Below are 20,017 nucleotides of genomic sequence, written 5' to 3'. Positions count from 1 at the left end.
AGTTTCAGGATACTGTATAGAGGACAGGAGCACATTCACTCAAAGACTCATTCCCTGAACTCTCACTGTACATATAAACTGGATGATTGTGCAATAATTCAACTCTGCAATATGTTGATATAATACTGAATACACTGTTCATTTATGTATATCACTTTTTTGCATTGTAACTTTTTGTATTTAAATTTATCTCAGCATTTAACTCTCTATGCTTTCTCTGTGTCAGAGAAACTGTAACGCCGAATTCCCCCCAGGGATTGATCAAGCATTTCTGATTCTGATTCTGATAGGGTAGGTGAAAAAAAATCTGAATATCTGCATATATTCGAAGCTAAATCCGAAAGGCGCAACTAGACTTGGTTTAAGTTCTTGAAGATGTTTCACCTCTCATCCGAAAGGCTTCTTCAGCTCTAAACTGACTGGTGGACGGAGCTAGAAATAAAAGCCTGTAGCATATATTAGCACGTTGTACTGTCCCATAAATCAGGGATTATACAGCAATTTTAGTGAGAATAAAACAGACCTAAATTGAACTGAATAGATGTATGATGTGTCTTTCGTTTGTATCTTGCACATAAAAGTGCCCACAAGCTTTAATAAGACTCCCTGGATATTGCAGCTGCTTTAAAACCACACGTGAAACATAAAACATAAATTACATGAACAACAGTGTACAACATATTTTTTCACAGCCCTCATAAGCAGACAATAAATGAGAAGAGAAAGTGATTTATTAAATGAGATTTTCTGCTGGATGCATTGACTGAATAAAAACCCTGCTGTCAATGACAACAACATGAAACAGTAATATAACAAAATTAAATTAAAATTGCATCGTTGGGATGATTTGATAAACCTGAACAAAACAGAGCAGACCTGGTTATTGTGCAGGGACTTCTGAGGCAACATTATTATTAGTGCAATAACCCACAGAGTCCACAGAGGGGCAGTGACTCATAACAACAGACGAACCAAACCTCCAAATGTCGGTCATGATGTCATCAATGTTTGATGTCACTTCAATCCACACTGACCTCTTTTTTATTTCCTCTGAGATTTGTTTTAGAGCGCCAGGTCGTGCGTCACTTAAATCCTGTGTGTGTTTATGTGTGTGTTTGTGTGTGTGTGTGTGTTGTTTATATTCATTGTCCTCACTAAACCCTTAACATTCACTCCAGATACAATATCAACACCCCTTTGAGTCATTCATTGTTTATTACTAATTTTAGTGATGTGTTGAAATGTACTTGTAGCATCTTCCTTGTATAACAACAGGAGGCAAAATACTGAAATACAACATCATACCCCTCGGCTATTGTCTTATACAGAATCTGTAAATAGAGATTACAGTCATACAATCTCAGTAAGGCTTGGAGTTAAAAGAATTATGTACAAGTCAATCATTCTCATGCACTGGCTGACACATGGGGCAGCAACAATGTCCCTCTATTTCTGTTTGTCTCTGACTTTCTGTCCTGCTTTTCTAGAAGTCAAATATGTAGTCAAAATATGCACCAAAACTAGTCCTAGCTAGCAAATATCACATACGGGGTCAAATATCAATTACAGAGTATTAACTGGGTTTGACGTGCAGGGAAAGCTTGACCACATCCTGAATCTTGCCTGTCTGGTCTCAGGTAGTGAGTCAATTTAGTAATCCATTACTTGGAAGACTTTCAGACTGTCAACAGAGAGGACTAATGGATTTAAAGGCCCTTCAGAGTGTGTTTGTGTATGAGAAGTAAAAGTAGTTATCAGCTAGAGTTAACTCATGTTGATCATTATTACACGGCTGTGTTAAATACTTGATTCTGATTGGTTGATCACAGCATTCCGAGGTTTGCTATTTCTCGGTAACAGACTGTTGCTATGAAGAACAGACCGTTGTTAGGACTAACTGTAATCATAGCAATCCGTCGTAAGAAGTCTGGAAAATTTGACGTTGATCGGTTTACATTGGAGAAAAAAAAATAAAAGAGACAAAACAGTGGAGAGAAAGAAATAAAAATTGTATGCTACAACAGAGAGATGTAAAAAACTGAAGACGCACAGGAAGTAAACAATAAACAAAACACAGTACGGGATACAGCGGAGTTTAAAGACGGAAAAGAAAACGTCAACAGACTCTGACAGTGACGAGACAGGAAACCTCAATCAGGTGCTGCACTGATTCCTGCAGTCCCGTTCACCGTGTCTGACTTCACCATCAGTGGAAATGTTTCCATTAAATGTGAGTAACAACAGCTAGCCTAGCTCATTTTAAGAAGGCTACAGTTAACCGTTGCTATGGACGCAGCTCTAACTGTCAGAGTCCCATTCCGTGATAACAACCTGCTCACTATACATTATCCATTATACATTACATATAAGCTTGCTTCTGACACCTAGCTGCAGAGTTAGATGGTTAGCTTTAAGTGAACACGTAGTGGGTTTCAAATTATGAGCCTCAATTCATATCAGTTTAATCTAAGTAAAAAACATAAAAGATACAGTCTGTAAGATAAAACAGGAAAAGGAATCAGATCAATAAGTATACCGACTGTGAAGCAAATGTCCTCCCACAGAAAAATGTCTAATGCTGTATGAGTTCACACTTTGCCAGAGATACTGAAGGCTTTGCTAAACAGATAAGGGACACCTGCCAGATCCAATAAAAGCACTGTCTGCCAGAACCTGACAACAGCAGAGTGGGACATCAATTCAGTCAATACAAGAGGGAAGGAGAAGAGGAGACAGTGTGACTAAGCTACTAATATGAGACACAATGAAGGTCCTTGAAGCAGAAGTTGGTGCGAGTTAGAAAAAAGGCTTACTTCACAGTAAGTTCTCACTTCTCTCAAATGGAAAGTCATATGCTCTCATTTTTTCAGGAAAGTAATAAAACTCTCACTGCAATGGAAGATTAAAATGACAGCAACAGCAATGACGCATAGGTTCTTCTATGAATGTTGGAGTGACTGGGAGGTTTTAACACGGCCTCAAAACCTTAATAACTTGGGATCTAAGGGACTCTGCATTAAGAGGAACTAATTACCTGCACAGGAATCGTGTCTGTTGGGAGCCACAAGGTTTAAATGGTTGATGAGGGATTATGAGGAAATCAAAAGTAAAAGAACATAGAAGATAAGTAGATTTAAAGGAGCAATTCTCCCCTGGAAAAAGCCGATGTGAGTCAAAGCTGGTGTTCTCTGTAATCGATAGAAGCAATAATATTTGAAATTGGCACCATAGGTGTGGAGAAAGTTGTACAAACAGCTCGTTGTTTCACCCATTCTACATTCCTACAACACCCAGCGTGCATTGTTCCCCTCCTACGAAAAGGAGCGAGAGACGCTGGAGTGAAATACCATCGTTTTCGCTGCAGGAAATCGCCCTGCACGATATACGAAGATAATATACCAGTGGATCGTCTAAAAAATCTTCAGGTCTGCAGTCTACATTTCAAACCTGACGATTTTGAACGAGACGTGACATCGGAAGTGTAGGAAGTGTCGTTTAGGGAGCTCCCTGGCCTCAGCCACATGACGCGTTTTACGTAGTCTGGCGGAGGTTTTCCAGCGCCCATTGGAGAAGCAGATAGCATCCTCTAAAGGCACAGAGCGAAACAGACCATAACAGCATGATAGGACTGAGGTTGAAAATTGACGAACTGGCCCTTTAAAGTATTTTGATGTCATGCTATCTTTCTAGCAAAATCAATCAAGAGCGTTTATCTGGAAGACTGACCGGAGACACGGACCTTCGTTAGGCCTCATTATCTCGCCGCAGCTCATTTCCTGATGCTGTCCCTCAGATTAGCGCTCCAGATGACGCACAGATGTGCGTGCCAGGTATCATCGGCTCCAGTACGCCAGAGGCTCCACATTATGACTGCATCCTCTTATTGATCCGTGATTTCCAATAAAGGCTCATTAGCTTAGCACAGCTGTTCTGCGGTTACAGTATTATTACAGTACATCCTATTGTCACAGAAGCTTTTCAGGAGATTCATGTTTTCAGAAACATGATACGACTCCTCTGAGTTTAACATGCAATAATGTGAATGAATGAATCACAGAGCAGGAGGAAATGAACAAAGTGGATTCAATAATACAAGTCTAATATTCCCAATTACGTGTCTCCTATCCCGATCTCGTTACTGTTGTTGCAGCAACACATCAGAGTTGCATCCTGCTGATTCAAAACATTATAAATCTCAGCATAAATATTCTACAGCACATTCTTCCACACCACCAACCACTCATTAACCGAGACAGAACATGCCGAGTCATGCTCGATAAGTTGAATTGATATTCTGCTTCTGTGGTTTATCACGTTACTGGTTCAGAGCTTACTGCTGGTGTCCTAAAATCAGCAGCCCCGTCAGGTCTGCAGTGTTTCAACAGTCAGGTGGTCCGGACTCTGTCATTGGATCACTGCTGCTATGTGCTCCAGTGTGTTAGACTCAACAGAAGAGCCTTGTTTAAAAATGACCGCACAGTGGTAGTTTAATTTAATGGTCATTATAAACAGTAGAAAATGAACATCCCCTTTTGTGAATGGGTGCATTTTGCACGATATGTTGGAAATTCCCTTTCTGTATACAGTATATGTACTATTAAAAGATGTACACTGTAAAATATTGTTCACAAATGACTTTAAAATAGAGATGACATTATCTTTCTTAATCTGGCGGTATGTTTTCTCAGTTTTATTAGTTAAAAACTCTTTTTTAAAATATTTGTTCCCCAAAAACACACCAGACCAACACCTATTGTTGTATAGTATAGAATATTACACAGGCAAAACCAGCAGTAACAATAAAGCATAGTAAGCATATTTAAGGTAACAGATGTTAGCTTTTAGCTCACTAGGGATGCAAATATTTATGCTAATTATCATTGATTATTAATAGGCTGATTGTGATTGGTCTTCTGGTCTATAAAATGTCAGACAATGTGTAAAAATAATCACAACATCACAAAGCCTGAGGTGGCGTCAAGAAATTGCTACTTTTGTTCAACATTTCAAAACTAGCTATTTAGCTTACTTTAAAGTAATAATCTCGAACATTTTCATTTAAATAAATGTCTGTTAAGTCACTATCTATCTCCGAATGAGGTAACACAATGGTGATTGAGCCTATGGCCCACTGATGAAAGCCTCTGCATTTTCATTTACAGAATGGGTGTCCTGTGCGGCTTTCGCGGAAAAAAATCATGAGTGGCGCTCAGTTAGTGACGTGTTTTCCATCAGCCAGCAGTGGTTGGTCTGTCAGAGAGGGTAGGCGGAGCTAAGCGGCTGCTTTTCCGGTCTCTGCAAGTGTTGTGAGTAAACAGTAATCTACTATGGCTGAACAAACGAAGAAAAGATCGATGACTACAGATACAACTTCAAAAATAAGTGAAAGTCCAAAGAAAAATAAACAAATTGGACGCTCAGATGAAGGCAAACAGTCTAAAAAGGAAAGCGACCGTCAGCGAGGAAAATCAAGAGTTATAACCGGAGCCAACCGTGGACGTCACACATGCAGCACTGCCTGGATATCTGGGAAATGTGCTCCTGCAATTACCATTTATCGCCATAGGTGCCGCCAAAGAGAACGAAACTGAGATCTTCGAGATTACAACTTAAATAAACTTTAATGAAAGAAAAAAAAAGAAAATCTTAATATTTAAAGAGCTGGAACTTAGATTTTGTGGGGCATTTTTGATTAAAAAAATAATTTAAATTATTTAATTATCAAATAAAATGGCACTTATCGGCACAAAAGACATGTAGACAGTAAGGTAGTAATAGCACGTACAGAATCCGAGACAATTTGAAGAAGCACCACACCCACTGACACTCTTTGTCTGAGGTGATGAAGAGGTGTTTGTGACCTTCTCCTTCAATTTCTGGGCCTGTCTGTGTACCAGGTGGTGCCAGCGGTAGTCCCTCCACTTACTAGCAGGGTTGTCTGGGAGTAGCCATATGGCCGTCTCGCCGGCTGTCATCCTAACGTGTCTGCCAGGCTCGTACCTCGCCATTAGCCGAACACCCTGCTGATTTGTTTGTATTTGTCATGGAGCAGGAGGAGCTCGTTTTGAAAGATGATTTAGAAAGTGTAATTCTGCGTAGAATAAAGACATTTTTATTTTATTTTATTTTCATGCTCGTTTAAAAATATGCAACCTGTTTTGATTAGTCTCATAAACATGGCGCTCCCAAGTCCGCCTCTGATGATGACATCTACCAGCTATTGATTTTAGTTAAAGTGTGACTGGTGACTTCATTCTGCATACCACACCTCCTCCTAATTAGGATTTAACCCCTTCAATCGATTCTGGAGTTTGGTTTACTTTTGATAAACTACTTCTCATTGTAAATAAGTAAATGTCACATATTTTCATTTCGTCAAATGTTGTACCCTAACAAATACAATGTAAGATTAAGGCCATAACATTTCAGTGTGTTCGGCACGATTCAAACCATCCTTTCAGCACAAGTTATTAAAAAGTTCTTCTATTTGTCTCCAAGTAAAACGTGACTAGAATATAAAATATGTTTGGTTATGTAACTGTCTCATACAAGTGATGGCTTCAGTTTGCTGATTTGTTGTTTTGACATAAGACTACTGCATGAAACAGCAGCCATCGTCCCACAGAAGCTGTCATCTGTGCTGCTGGATATGATAAACTCCATTGATGAACTTGTCACCTCAGCAGAAACCGGAGGAAATGCCTGAGTGCAATACTCTGACGAGGAGGAGATCGATCCTGGACGGGGTCATGGACAGAGTCAGTACGCAGCATGGAAAATACCACAGTGAATTTTAGAGTTACATAACGAGTAAGAGTTTCAGAATACTTTTACATTTCTGTGGATGATAAAATACAATCTGTGTTTTTGTTGAGGATGGTATTTTCCAATTTTCACTACCAGCAAATAGACTCAAATAAAACCACTAGTATCAGCTGATTGTGTATTTCCTGATTTACAACACTCTCTTCTTCATAACTGGACTGACAGAACAAAACCCTTGTTCCCTTAATACACCTGCCTTAAAACATTAATGCTTCTACTCATTTCTTTTTCAGTTGATGCTGTATGATTGAATTATACTCATTTATAAAGTTATTATTGGAGTGACAAGAAAGCCACCTTTAAACCTGCCAATACGACCTTCTCTTTCTATCCAAGCCAGCAACCTTTCATAAGTCACCATTATGCCAGCATGAGTTAGTCTCATTATGTGATTCTGTGAAGCTCTTCATATTCAAAAGCTCAAAACAAAGAGATTCATTAAGAAAGAAAGCTGCATTTTAACTGCCTGTAGACTCTCTGAGTGTTACCTGCAGCCTCAGCCTGTCATCAAGTGATGATGAGAGCCTTTCTTATCTTCTTATTTTAGACTGGTTGATTAAAATTTTTCACTGTGTTTTTGCAAATATGCTACACACACACAGGCCAGAGATCCAAACAGGACTCTATGGACATTCATTAAAGGAGCAATTCTCCCCTGGAAAAAGCCACTGTCAGTCAAAGCTGGTGTTCTCTGTAATAAATCGAAACAATAATATTTGAAATTGGCGCCATAGCTGTGCAGAAAGTTGCACAAACAGCTTGTGGTTTCGCCCATTCATTCCTACAACACCCAGCATGCATTGCGCCCCTCCCTCTGAAAGGGATGGCTCAGCGAGAGACGCTGGAGTGAAATACTACCGTTTCGCTGCAGGCAATGGTTCAGAGCGGTACAGAATCCAAAATACGGCGAAAATATACCGGCTGATCGTCTAAAAAAAATCTTTGGATCTGCAGTCTACATTTCAAACCAGATGATTTTGAACGAGACATGACATCTGAGGCATGCTTCCTAGATTAAGCAAGTGTAGTTTAGCGAGCTCCCTGTCTACGTAAAAAGCGTTTTCCAGGGTCCATTGGAGAAGCGGATAGCGTCCTCTAAAGGTACGGAGCCAAATTGCTTTTTTTTCTACCATAATGACATTAGCTCCCCATAATAGCATGACAGGACTGAGGTTAAAAATTGGCGAACTGGCCCATGAAGAGAAGTCAGAGTAAGGGGGCTGCACATGGACATGCATCCCGAGCAGTTGGGGGATTGGGTGCCTTGCTCAAGGAACGGTGCCTTGCAGGAAAGGAACTGGCACCTCTCCACCTACCAGCCCCAATTCCATGCTTATTCCGTACCAGGACTTGAACCAGCTCCGGTTCCCAAGCCAAGTCCCTCCAGACTGAGCTACCGTCTGACCAAGTGAGCACCACTGTCGCCTGTGATTGACGTGACTGATCAGCATACAGCAGCTCATGATGATGTAAGTTAAATTGTAGCTGAGGTCTCCCTGCCTTCTTCAGACAGCAGAACAGCTCAGCTTACTGAATCCTTTCTCTGCCTGCTAACAGCCCGACTCAACCCTGCTTGGCAGCAAAGAGCTACCTTGGCAAGAGTCCGTCTTATAGAGGCAAAGCACTTATTGGTTTCTCAGGCCCACACACTGTTCTGCACAAAGTGGAGTGAGATGCACATTACACACTACAGCCTGGTGGAGAAATAACATTATATTTGTTCTGTCTGGTTCGTCATACAGAGGTACATAAAAAGCACAAGAAAAGGCTGCTTCACATGGGAAACTCTTCCTGCTAGAAACTGTTTTATACACTTCATATCCAAATCACCACCACACATAACATTTCAGTTCCATGCAGTTCTTGAGTTACTTCCCGCTTAAGTCTTTATCACTTTACTATCCCCTTAAGAGCTTATCTTTCATATTAACATCTGTGATATTGTTGTATAATGAATAATCCTGCAAAAGTAGAAAAGCTAAATGTTTTTACTGAATATTAAGAGAACTCTCAGTACAAAGAAACACACATAAGAAGCTCCTTTGTCTTGTTTATGGGCAATACCAGCCTGCCTTGAATGCGATCCGACTGGCAATTCTACATTTTTACAAGCTTGGCTTTAAACTCTGGCTCTAAGATTTAAGGCTGATATTCTCAGAAATAGAAGGGATTGAATTTGTGAGAAAAACGCTTTTCAAGCTTCAGGTTTTACGGGCTCGGAAGGAGCTGAAACCACAGCAATCTGATAAATCTGTAGACAAAATGGTCTAAAAATATAAATCACAAGACATCCTAACATCCTCAATGCTTTGACTCATGGGAGTAACGCAACCAATGACTTTTAAATGAACATAATGTAAAGTTTGAATAGCCTACCATTATCCAAATACTCAACAGCATAGAAAATAACAGCATAGAGAGTGTGACAGGGGCATTTACCTGAGCTACAGGTATAACGATGAAGGAGCCCCCTCCGGCGCTCTCTGTGACGACTGCCACAAACTTGGAGTTGACGGCGCAGAAGTGGTTGTCGTGGACGTTCTTGGTGATGGGGATGCCGTCGAAGCAGTGCTCCCTGTTGGCAACTTTTCCGTAGACATTTCGAAACTTGGAGCTTCGGTAGGTCGGACGCCATGACATCTGAGGAGAAACAAAACATACAAGCATGTTTAAGTTTGACAGTGCATATATAGATTACTTTTTTCTATTGTCTTCCTGCGTCAACTGTGATGCACCAAAACATCAAGGTCAATTCCTTATTGGGATGCAGAAATTCAACATTTTCTCTAACCGATTACTCGTCCCCTTGTCTTTTTTCCCCCCGTGCAGTCCAGTCTACAAAAGTTGCCCAATGGAATCAGTGCAGAGTCTCCCTTTCCATTGCTTACCCGGTGCTGTGTGGCTTAATCAGCAATGGAAAGCGAGACTGCTCGTCACATATGGCAGCGGTTGCCACCTGCAGGGACTTAAGCACTGGGGCAATTTCCTCCATATCCCTCCAGTGTTCATCCTGGAGCTCCAGTGTGCGCACGTTGCTCCGGCTGGTGAAAGAGCGGTCAGAGTCGACGGCAACGATTGCCCACCTCTGTTCAACAAGACGTACAAACATTTCCTAAACGGAGTTCCAGTTTTACAACACTGGATAAGGCTGTGCTTTGGGAGGGCCATCTGATCCTGCTTCAGGCGATGATCCTGCATCGATGGGCTGCTGTGGTGAGAAAGTGCCACAAGGCGACAAGCCTCTCCCACGATGCGCTCTAGGTTAGGGACAGCCGTGAAAGCATCATTGATGGCCAGCTGGCACGTGTGGCCCAAGCAGCTGACCAACTCCCAGTGTTGCCATGCAAAGCTTTTTAGCCGCTATCAGCCATGTTTTACCAGCAGCTTTTACCTTTACAGGTTCTTTAGCTACAGCCGGCTGCGTGCGGTTCATATGACATCATCACTGAACTTGCAACATTGCCATGGGGATTATTAACACAGAAAGCTTGAAGCATGATGGCTTTCTAAATAACAATTATAGGTCTACATGACACAGGGAACTTAAAGGGATAGAATGTAGAAAAAATACAGGACGACAAAATGATTAACGATTCGATTTTTTTTGTACCCAATTATGATTTATTTAGCGTTAACCCGAGTACTTGTTTGCACCCTATATTCCTTAAACCTACTTGGCAATAACCCAACTTTGATTGATTTGAGTGATTATGGCTAATCTTTCTTATTGTGTCGCAATTTTTATCTTCTGTCAATAAATAACGTCAGAAAATAGAGAAAAGTGCCCGTGATGACACCCATCAGGCCAAGCTGTTAATCCCAAATTGCTTCTTTTGTTCAATCAATAGAGGATAACGGCTTTGAAAAAATGTGTACATTCAATTTACTGGGGTTAAACTATAAGCATGCTTTAGATCCCTGCTTTTGTGCCATCTGGCGTGCCCATTGTCGCAAATCCAGCATCCAGAATCCATTAGCAGTTTAGATATAATGCGTAGGTAGAAAAGGAAAATGTAGCCATGATAAAAAAATAGTAAAACGTTCCAAAACTATGAAAAAAAATGGAGGGCCAAGTTATTGCTGCCCTGTAAGTACTGTTAAAATCTTGACATGATGATGACAATAACACAGAAAGAGCTGGTGAAGCCAAATTCTCATCTCCCAAACGCACAGTTGCAGGGTGGGCTGTCCCATCTGTGCAGGCATGATAACAGTCACACATACAGTTGTGGGAAATTGTCCAGATTGGTCGTGGTGTGAGACTTCTGAAGGGTGAAAAATGGATGAAAACTGTTTCGTGTTGCCTTAGAGACAGTGATTAATGTATCGACATGGAAATGCAAAAATAAAGACTTTTCTTCCAAATAATGTCATCACAAAACAGAGAGCTGTGTAAACCAAAATGATTAATCTCTGTCGTACTCTGCAGATTACACTCTTTCCTGTTGTTCGTCACTCTATTTGGGTTCTTGTACAACAGAAAAGCTGCCTTTGTTTGCAGCCCCTGCACACAACAAAAGAGGAGTGGTTACATTTGACTCAAGATGCTTCTTTTGTTTGTCTTTCCACAAGAATGCATCGACCGGGCTCTTCATTTTTTCAGCACGAGCTTGCTCTGCCAAGAGACTCAAAGTTGACCCAGACTCAGGAAGTGGACATCAAATCCCCTTTGACCCACAAAGAAAGAAATAGATGAATTCTTTTGTGACTGATTAAAGCTTTATTTGATCCGGATCTGTCAAGAGTTTGAACTCAAGTGTATTAATGGACACTATCAGTTCACAACAGGAATTTGGGGGGAGAGGATTTATGACTCTGCTCAGATCAGTAGCAGCAATGCCGGATGACATCAGGCAATCCTCTATTCAGCATTGTTCTTGGGATGTGGAGGGGAACTGGTGGGAGTGGTGTGCTCATGCAAATAGAAACATCCTCAGACCATGCTGCTGCTATTGTCTTTCCCTGTCCTGCTCCGTCTCACACCAGGCTGGAGAAATGGCATCCAGGAAGCTACAGTAGCGTTGGGGATCACTTTGACCTCACTTTGGCTCTGACATGTGGCAGCTGTAGTGACCCTGCAGCAGTGTGTGCTTGTAACTTCACTGTATTTCTCTGACGGGCTAGTTAGCAGTTGCAGTCTCTCAGAATCAGATTTAACATACAAAACGTGAAATGTGTTCAAATATAATGTGTTGTAATAGATTTAATCGGAAGGTTGGGGGTTTGATCCCTGGCTGCTACAGTCACACGTCAGAGTGTTATTGGGCAAGACACTGAACTGCCAAACTGCTCCTGAAGGCATCGCCATCGGGTATGAATGTGCAGATACTGATTGAAGATTGGCACTTAGGCCTTTGCCATTAGTGTGTGAATGTGAGTGTGAATGGGTGAATGTGACATGTAGTGTAAAAGCACTTTGAGCGGTCGGGAGACTTGAAAAGCGCTATATAAGTAGAGTCCATTTAGCCAAATGATGGACAATATAAATTAAATATTCAGAGGCTAAAGAAGTCCACATTTGTCTGAGGTGTATTTATCCTAAGGTAGCAAACAAAGAACAAACAAATCACGTCCACTTGTGTCTCATGTGTTCCACAGACCCCCACGGATCTATGCTGGTCCTCTACCTGCCAACCTGTATGAACCAGATGCACACTTCCTATTCCTGCCAACCTTATGTGGCGTCAAATTCTTACAAATCGAAGCAGCTAAAGAAACTCCTCCTTTAATAAAGAACATAAAGAAATCTAAAATAACACAAACAGCCCAAACAGTATTTTTAAATGGCTCATACACTAACAAACATTATACAAAGTAGTTAAAATAAGCTAAAAGTCAACAAGCTACTACATAATAATACTGCTTACACACTACTGCATCAGTAAGGATAAAATAATTATAATAAAACATATAATAATGCTTACAAATTAGCCATTCTAGCATTAAAAAATATAATAATATTTATGGTATGTTTTATTGATAACATTTCTTTACTTTAACAAAAAATCTCATCTTTTAGTAGTAAAGGAGTATTTTTACACTGAGATTTTGCTGCCTAATTAAGTAAATTATCTTCCAGGATGAGGAGTTGCTGCTTTCTCTGTTTTATAGAATGAAATACTTCGTCTCTTTAGGTGTTTTGACTGCTGGTCAAACATAGGACGCAACGTGAAAACATCCCTCTACGCTCTTCCTTAATTAACAAGACAATTAGTTCCCGCCCTACATATATGGCTCTACTTCAAGCACAAAAACATCTCACCCTTATCCCATTCAAATCCAGATTGACTGCTGTGAAGCCATGCCTGTATGAGCAGCATAATGGCAGCTTGTTAAAGAATTAATGTGGAACAGAAGAGCGGCAGAGAGTGGCCTGAGGGACGATTAGAGCAGAAGGAAAGAGTGGACTCGCCTGTTTGGAGCTCTCTTTACAAGGATGCTCATTCATTGGTCACCAGGAGTCTGGCACAGAGAGGATGTCTGTGTGTGTGTGTTTGTGTCTTTCTTATCTCATGAGGGTTTGACGCATAAGAACACTCACACACATACACACTTACACACACACACGGAACATGAGCAACAGCATGCACATTCACAGGAACTCAGAAATGACTTTGTATCCATCAGATCACAAGACGTGTGTGTTGGGAGGATGATACCCTCCAGGGATGAACAGTGTGACGCCTTCTTAACTCTGCAGACACTTTTCCCCCCCCTTCATACTTAAAATAATCCCACATCTGTATACCAAACTATTGCTCCAATAATCCCCTTCTTGAAAACGTCCCCTTACCTTACAAGTGTCCCTACAGTCACAGCGCTGCTGCGGCCTTCTCAGACTGCAAACATCCACCCTCCTGTCTAAGCGAGGCGGCCAGGATCTCCTCTCTTCCTTCCTTCCCCTTCAAATCCAAGCAGCCAGCCTCTGTCTGCTCTACCTCCTTCTCTCTCATGTTTTTCTCCCCCCTCCCCTTCAAACTCTCTCTTCTCCTCCTCCTACTTGTACTGATAGCCAGAGGGCTACCACTCCCCCCTTTCCTCCTCTTACCCTTTTCCCTCTCCCGTCCTGCCACTCACTCTCTGCCTGTCTCTCCCACAGTCCAGCCTGGGCAGAGGAGCGGCAGTGTGAGAGTAGTAGCCATTCATCCTCCTTCCTCTCCCACCCACTGCTTGTTTGGAATCACAAGGCCGATCTGGCTGATTCCCAGCACCACCAGCAGCAGGTTTTCACTCCCTCCATCTTCTATCTCTTAATCTTGTTTCTCTAACTTTCAGACTCAAATCCTCCACTCCACAGGTATGAGACCTGCCAGATTTACGTTAAAACAGGTGGATACCAGAAGGAGAGCCTGCAACTGTAGACGTTGCAGAAAAAGTACGATACAATAAAAATCGTCAGACCGGCTTTTCTTTAAACGTGAAACATTTAGACAAAGAATGTAGAAAAACCTGCTCCCAATAAGGAGTTCAACAATCCACAGTTGGGCTAAAGCCAAGAGAAATGTCTTCTAGCTGCTGTGCCTGTATTTGTACACACACTGCAGCCAGAATTATAAATGTTTTATCTTGTCGTTGAGTCTTGGTGTAGTAATGAGATACATTATATACATAAATAGTTCATGGGGAAATTGAACAATCTTAATTGCAAGAAAGCAAGCAGATCATTCCTAGTATTCTTGATGGTAAATGTAGGAAGTAAACAATTGAAACCATCATAAAAAAATGAGGTAGACGGCAGCTCAGTCTGTCGGGACTTGGCTTGGGAACCAGAGGGTGGTCGGCTCAAGTCCCTGTACGGAGTAACCATGGAATTAGGGCTGGTAGCTACAGAGGTGCCAGTTCCTTTCCTGTGCCCGGAGAGGTGTCCTTGAGCAAGGCACAAATCCCCCGACTGCTCGGGGTGCATGTCTATGCGCAGGCCCCTCACTCTGTCAATTAATGCATGTCCATAGGGTTCCGTTGTGTTCAGGTCTATTTGTGTGTAGCATGTTTGTACTAACAAATTGAAAACATTGAATTTCCCCTTGGGGATTTACAAAGTAGGTCTTCTTCTTCTAAAAAGTTGTGTGATATATATATGTGCATAAGGGAGGCAAAGCTGTTAATCTAATAAAACATGGCTTCAATAAAATGTTCTGTTATATGTTAATAACCTAACCTTGCTCTCAAAGGTAAAGTTTTTATGATAAATAATTAACTAACCAATAAATCACTACAAACATGGTGTGCAGACTTTTGACACCAGACAACTTTTTTGTGGAACTTCTGATTCATGCTTAATAAGTTCTTGGTTGTGCATCTAATGACTAATGATGAATGCTCTGTATCAACGAGCTGCAAGCAACACTTGAAATAGCTTAAGTTAATTTGAGCATCAGTGTTCCTGTTTAACTCGATGACTCCGTCTGGAACATTAATTACATTATTATTAGTAGTATAAACACTGACTCAGCCTCCTTGTCAGGAAAATGTGATTTGTTTCCATGAACAAGATAAAATTAGGAAACCTGTAAATCTTAAAAATGTTCTTTGCGTCCTTTTCAGTTGCAAATTGAAGGATATAACAGAGCTGTGAGTCCTCGAGCTCTTAAATCTCTGCTTTTTCACTACGGACACTTTCTGAAACGACCCCTGCCCAGTCGATACACAGAGGCAGGTGTTACAGTGAAAATTGCATCCCCTGATGGTTGTCTGTGTGTTTGAAATGTGGGTGGAGCCCTGCAGGTTTATGTGAAGGAGGTTTTCATTGGCCTTTTGGTTTGCTTTGTAAGTGTGTGTATATGTGTGCAGCTACTTTGTCTTCCGCTTGTATTATGTGTTGTGCATGTTCGTCAGTTTCCGTGCCTGCGTCCATGTCTGACCACATGTTGTCTGTTTGCACCAGTATACATTTACTGTAGCGCTTATAGCTGGAAGGCAGACCACTCCAGAGAGCAGAGTGTGTTTATTGACTTTATTTTTTTATTTTTTTACATCTTGCTTAAGGCACTGCTGCTGCTGCTCTGTGTACACTCAATATCTCCCTTTCCTCCTCTCTCTTTGAGTTTTTAACCCTCTTTCCGATATCATAAAAGCTGCATCTCTTTATTTCTAAGTTACAAAAATCACCACATAAACAAAGAAGTAGATGAACTTCTCCAAAATATAAAAAAAATCCTCTTATAAAATGTTGCACTCGGCTCGTCTCATCCATCATCCCAGCTGCAGTCAGACGTCCACTCTCTTCTCAAACTATACACAGTCAACGGCGGCACACAGGCTTATTATGAACCGCATAAAGACCATTCAAACATCAAATCAATGGGTTAAACTATTCCAATCAAAATTTTCTCAGTGCTGGTGCCAAATACGGAAGTAGGGCCATCTGAGCTCACATTCAATGATACAAAAGGGGAATCCACAGGACGACTGCATGTCCCGTCAATCAGACATAGTGTAGCCCTGTCAAACCACCATGCCACATTCTGTCTCCTCCTCCTCTCCCTTGGCAGTGACACTGTACACTCATTTATGATGACTTCCTGTCTCTGCGAGGAGTAAATATCGCCGAAAAGAGAGACATCCTATTGGCTCTTTGGGACACATTTTCCTCTCAGCGTGAAATGGGATCTCTCGTTCTCACTCACACAGGAAGTGTCACAGCTTGGCTGAGAGTGCTGGAATATTTTCTGCAGTGGTATAGCAAAGCCTGATGGGACAACTGTGGCTTATAAAAAGCTTTTGTGTGCTGAGAAGTTGCAGACTGTCAGAGCAAAGTATTTGCATTTCTCCAGCTACAGCTGACAGTCAGTGTCTTTGGGTCGTGGAAATCCTTTTCAGTGCAGCAATAATGACTGAAACTATCTCCTATATTCAGACACATTTTAAAACAACAGTTACAACTGATGATGAGTATTACTTTTGTATTGTCTGAATTTGCTGTAATGGTAAAACCTTATGAACAGAGATAATAAATGATCTATTTTTGCTGATCTGAGAGTCTTAAACAACAGCGTAGAGCTCTCTTAGGAAAGGTAATACTGGTAACATTGATTTTTAACAGAAGATATTACAAGAGAGGGCTCTCCTGAGATAGCTTACAACACAACAACTGAAATGCATGTATTGCAAAGTATTGAGATTATGCTCATCAACCACTGAGGGGGATACCTTCGGAGTTCTGATATGAGGTAAGAAAACCTCAAACAGAATCCACTTGATACTTAGAAACTATTACAAACACAATTTGAATCTTAGATTTGACTCCATATGTTGAGGTAAGGCTGCACAGTGGGGCAGTGGTTAACGCTGTCACCTCACAGCAAGAAGGTTCGGAGCCTGGCCCAGACAAAGTGGGTGCTCGGCGCATGCTAAGTTCCCTCCAGGTACTCCGGTTTCCTCCCACAGTCCAAAGACATGCTCGATAGGTTCATTGGTGACTCTAAAATTGGTAGGTATGGTAGGTATGAATATGAGCGTCTGTCTCCATGTGTCAGCCCTGTGATTGACGGGTGATTAGTCCAGGCTGTACCCCGCCTCTCGCCCAATGACAGCTGGAATAGACTGCAGCCCCCCGCAACCCCCCTGAACAGGATAAGCGGTACAGATAATGGATGGATGGATGGATGTTGGGGTAAAGACAAAAGTTTTTTGATAATATTATGCACCACTTCAATGAACCTTACACATATATGGGCTCCAGAACACAGCTTGACGCTGTTAGTTTAGACATGTTTCTGATTACAGACGGACAGAGAGGATCGAATGTGGCATCATTTTTAAAACAGCAAATATTAGAGGCTAAAACTTTTTCAAAATTGTTACCAGTGCAGAGCTTTGGTGAATATCATGTACATGGAGGACACCAATCTACATAGACGTCACGCAAGTACCTTTGCTTGGAAACTGTCATTGGAGCTGTAGTTTTTCATGTGCTCACAAGCTGTGTTAAAATCAAGGTTTCAATTTCTAAAAGCAAGTGCTGCAAAGCGGTTCTTCTAAAATATGGAAGAAAGCCCGAACAACTGTGTTCAGAGAGAGATGAAAGACATGCTGAGTGAGAGATTACATAGAGTTACAGAAGCCAGAGGAACAGAGGCTGGCCTTCAGTCGGCAACAGTGAGTGGCAGCTGTGTTGAGTCACAACAAAAATATGAGCAGGCAATAAAGGAGAAAGTTTGCACCTCACTGCAAGGTGCACTCAGAAGTTTCCATGAGACATTCAACTGTATAGTAAGGGAACAAATCGTACTTCAAAAACTGATGCATGATGCCAGACGCAGACAGAACATTCACTAATAACACAGAGAGACAACAGCCATGCATGCATTACTTGCTTCAATATCACATAAACACAAACGTTTAAGAGAATAAGTCACAGCCGACCCTGCAGGAGAAAGCAGCTGTGAGCGAGTGGAATGAAATAAAACAGAATAGATTTAACACACCTGCTCCAGCAGCTCAGAGTGCATCAGTCCATCTGGTTTTTTGTCGGATTTTCCACATGGCCAGTTCAGGAATGTTGGAAAGTAAATCTTTTATTTGAGCCTGCATTCATTATAATCAGCCAAAGAGAGCGGAGGCAGGAGCTCTTGGAAGTCACTCAGTGTCAATTATAAGACCTATTAATGTCTATCATATTATTCCAGGAGTTTCTTAAATGGTAAAATCACACACAAAGACAGCACAAAGGCTAAACTGTTATACACCACATTTAATAAAGCAGTAGGATGTAGTAGGTGAAAGGACCAGACTTTCCTATTATTAATGTCAGCCTGTCAACCAGTGACAGCGCATGTACACAATTGGAAGGTGGAGGATGAGGGTGGCGCTACGTGAACTTCATGAGCTACATCTGCAAAGCTACAGTATACACCTGCATTACAAAGCCTCTAAACTGCACTAATACCCACATGATGTCTCTTAAAAGTCCCAGTGGAGCTCTGCAGGTGCAATTGTTTAACTGCGTGCTGTGCAGGACCATTGTGCAAGGCTAGGACTATCATTGAATAGAGCCCCATATTACTGGTTCCATTGTAGTGACGGCAAACAGAAGTTTCAGAGGATAAGTTATTCGTTTTACCTTTGACAGCTTGAAGAGTGAGACAAATAGCACTGTTAAATATGTCTTTCAGACTATTATAGTCTTATTATTCATTAGTACGACTGTGGAGGCATCTAAATGTACTGCAGCATTCCAGTTAATACACATTTCCCTAGGGGTGCAGTGTTTTTTATCGTATTATATCTGTCATATCGTAATGTATGGTATCGTACCGTGTTGTGTTGTAGCGTGTCGTGTCGGGACGCATCGTATCGTACCTTGTTGTATCATATCGTACCGTACTGTACCGTATCGTATCACATCGTTGCATGTCATGTTGTGTCATATAGTATTGTACTGTGTCGTACTTTATCGAGGATGAAGCTGACAAATGCTGCTGGTGACCACTTGATTCTTATATTTGCGATAAAAAAATTTTTTTCCACAAGCACAACCATAAGGATAATCTTTTTGGTTGGATTGAGATATCTCTACATTGATGGTCATATCACTGTGAAGTTTGACATTCATGGGCCCCTCATGATCTGTTGTATTAACTTATCCTCTGACTTTTTATTGAGTGCAATCTGCAGTCAAAATGTACATTTTTTTTGCATATGTTTCCCATCAGCCTTAGCTTTATTTTGTCTATACCGCTAGTAAGCATATGTTAGCATGCTAAAATCCTTAACTAAGTTGCAGAGTATGATAGACATTGTACCTGTCTAACACCAGTATAGTACGTTGCCATTGTGAGCATGTTAGCATGCAGATGTTAGCACTATGCTCAAAGGCCAATGGTGTCTAAGTACAGACTCTAACGTGCTATAGCACTGTTTTAAAGGCCAGCAGACAGAAAGCAGGACAACCGTTGAGATACAATCTTAGCTTATGTGACATGATGCAACAAAACAGGCATCTGCTCATCAAATCTTCTCTCAAACGCACAGCTAGTGTTTGGAAACTCCACAGTGCGTCTAATCTCCTCTATAACAAGACCTTGACAGTTATTAAATCAATCTTTACTATGTCTTGGTAACAACTGGGAACAGAACAGACAAAGTTAAATGAAATATTAGCCTGTTGAAACAGCTGCATGTGCAGTATGAGTTGTGGAGTGTGTTCACGATAATAGGGTGTTCCTGCACGATAATAACACGAGATGCCGAG

The 20,017-nt window shown here is 41.3% G+C and overlaps 1 protein-coding gene across 3 annotated transcripts in view; it reads right to left on the bottom strand.

The window, feature by feature from the left end:
- The window catches only part of coro2ba (coronin, actin binding protein, 2Ba), a 53,665-nt gene that overhangs the window by 13,533 nt on the left and 20,115 nt on the right, over positions 1-20,017 (bottom strand). For 2 of the 3 annotated variants that reach the window (XR_011307923.1, XM_069658722.1), the window contains exon 2: positions 9,265-9,465. Coding sequence is in view for 2 of the 3 variants with exons in the window: in XM_069658722.1 (XP_069514823.1) it covers positions 9,265-9,465 (201 nt within the window). In the remaining variant the exon portion in view is untranslated. Of the gene's footprint in view, positions 1-9,264; positions 9,466-13,618; positions 13,907-20,017 lie in introns of those variants that run through there. The other variant, XM_069659795.1, reaches the window with a different exon arrangement.

Source organism: Semicossyphus pulcher, unplaced genomic scaffold (genome assembly GCF_022749685.1).
Source record: "Semicossyphus pulcher isolate SPU_LCO1_2020_fin unplaced genomic scaffold, fSemPul1.0.p SCAF_1, whole genome shotgun sequence".
Lineage (NCBI taxonomy): Eukaryota > Metazoa > Chordata > Actinopteri > Labriformes > Labridae > Semicossyphus > Semicossyphus pulcher.
This window is presented reverse-complemented; position numbering and strand designations above follow the sequence as displayed.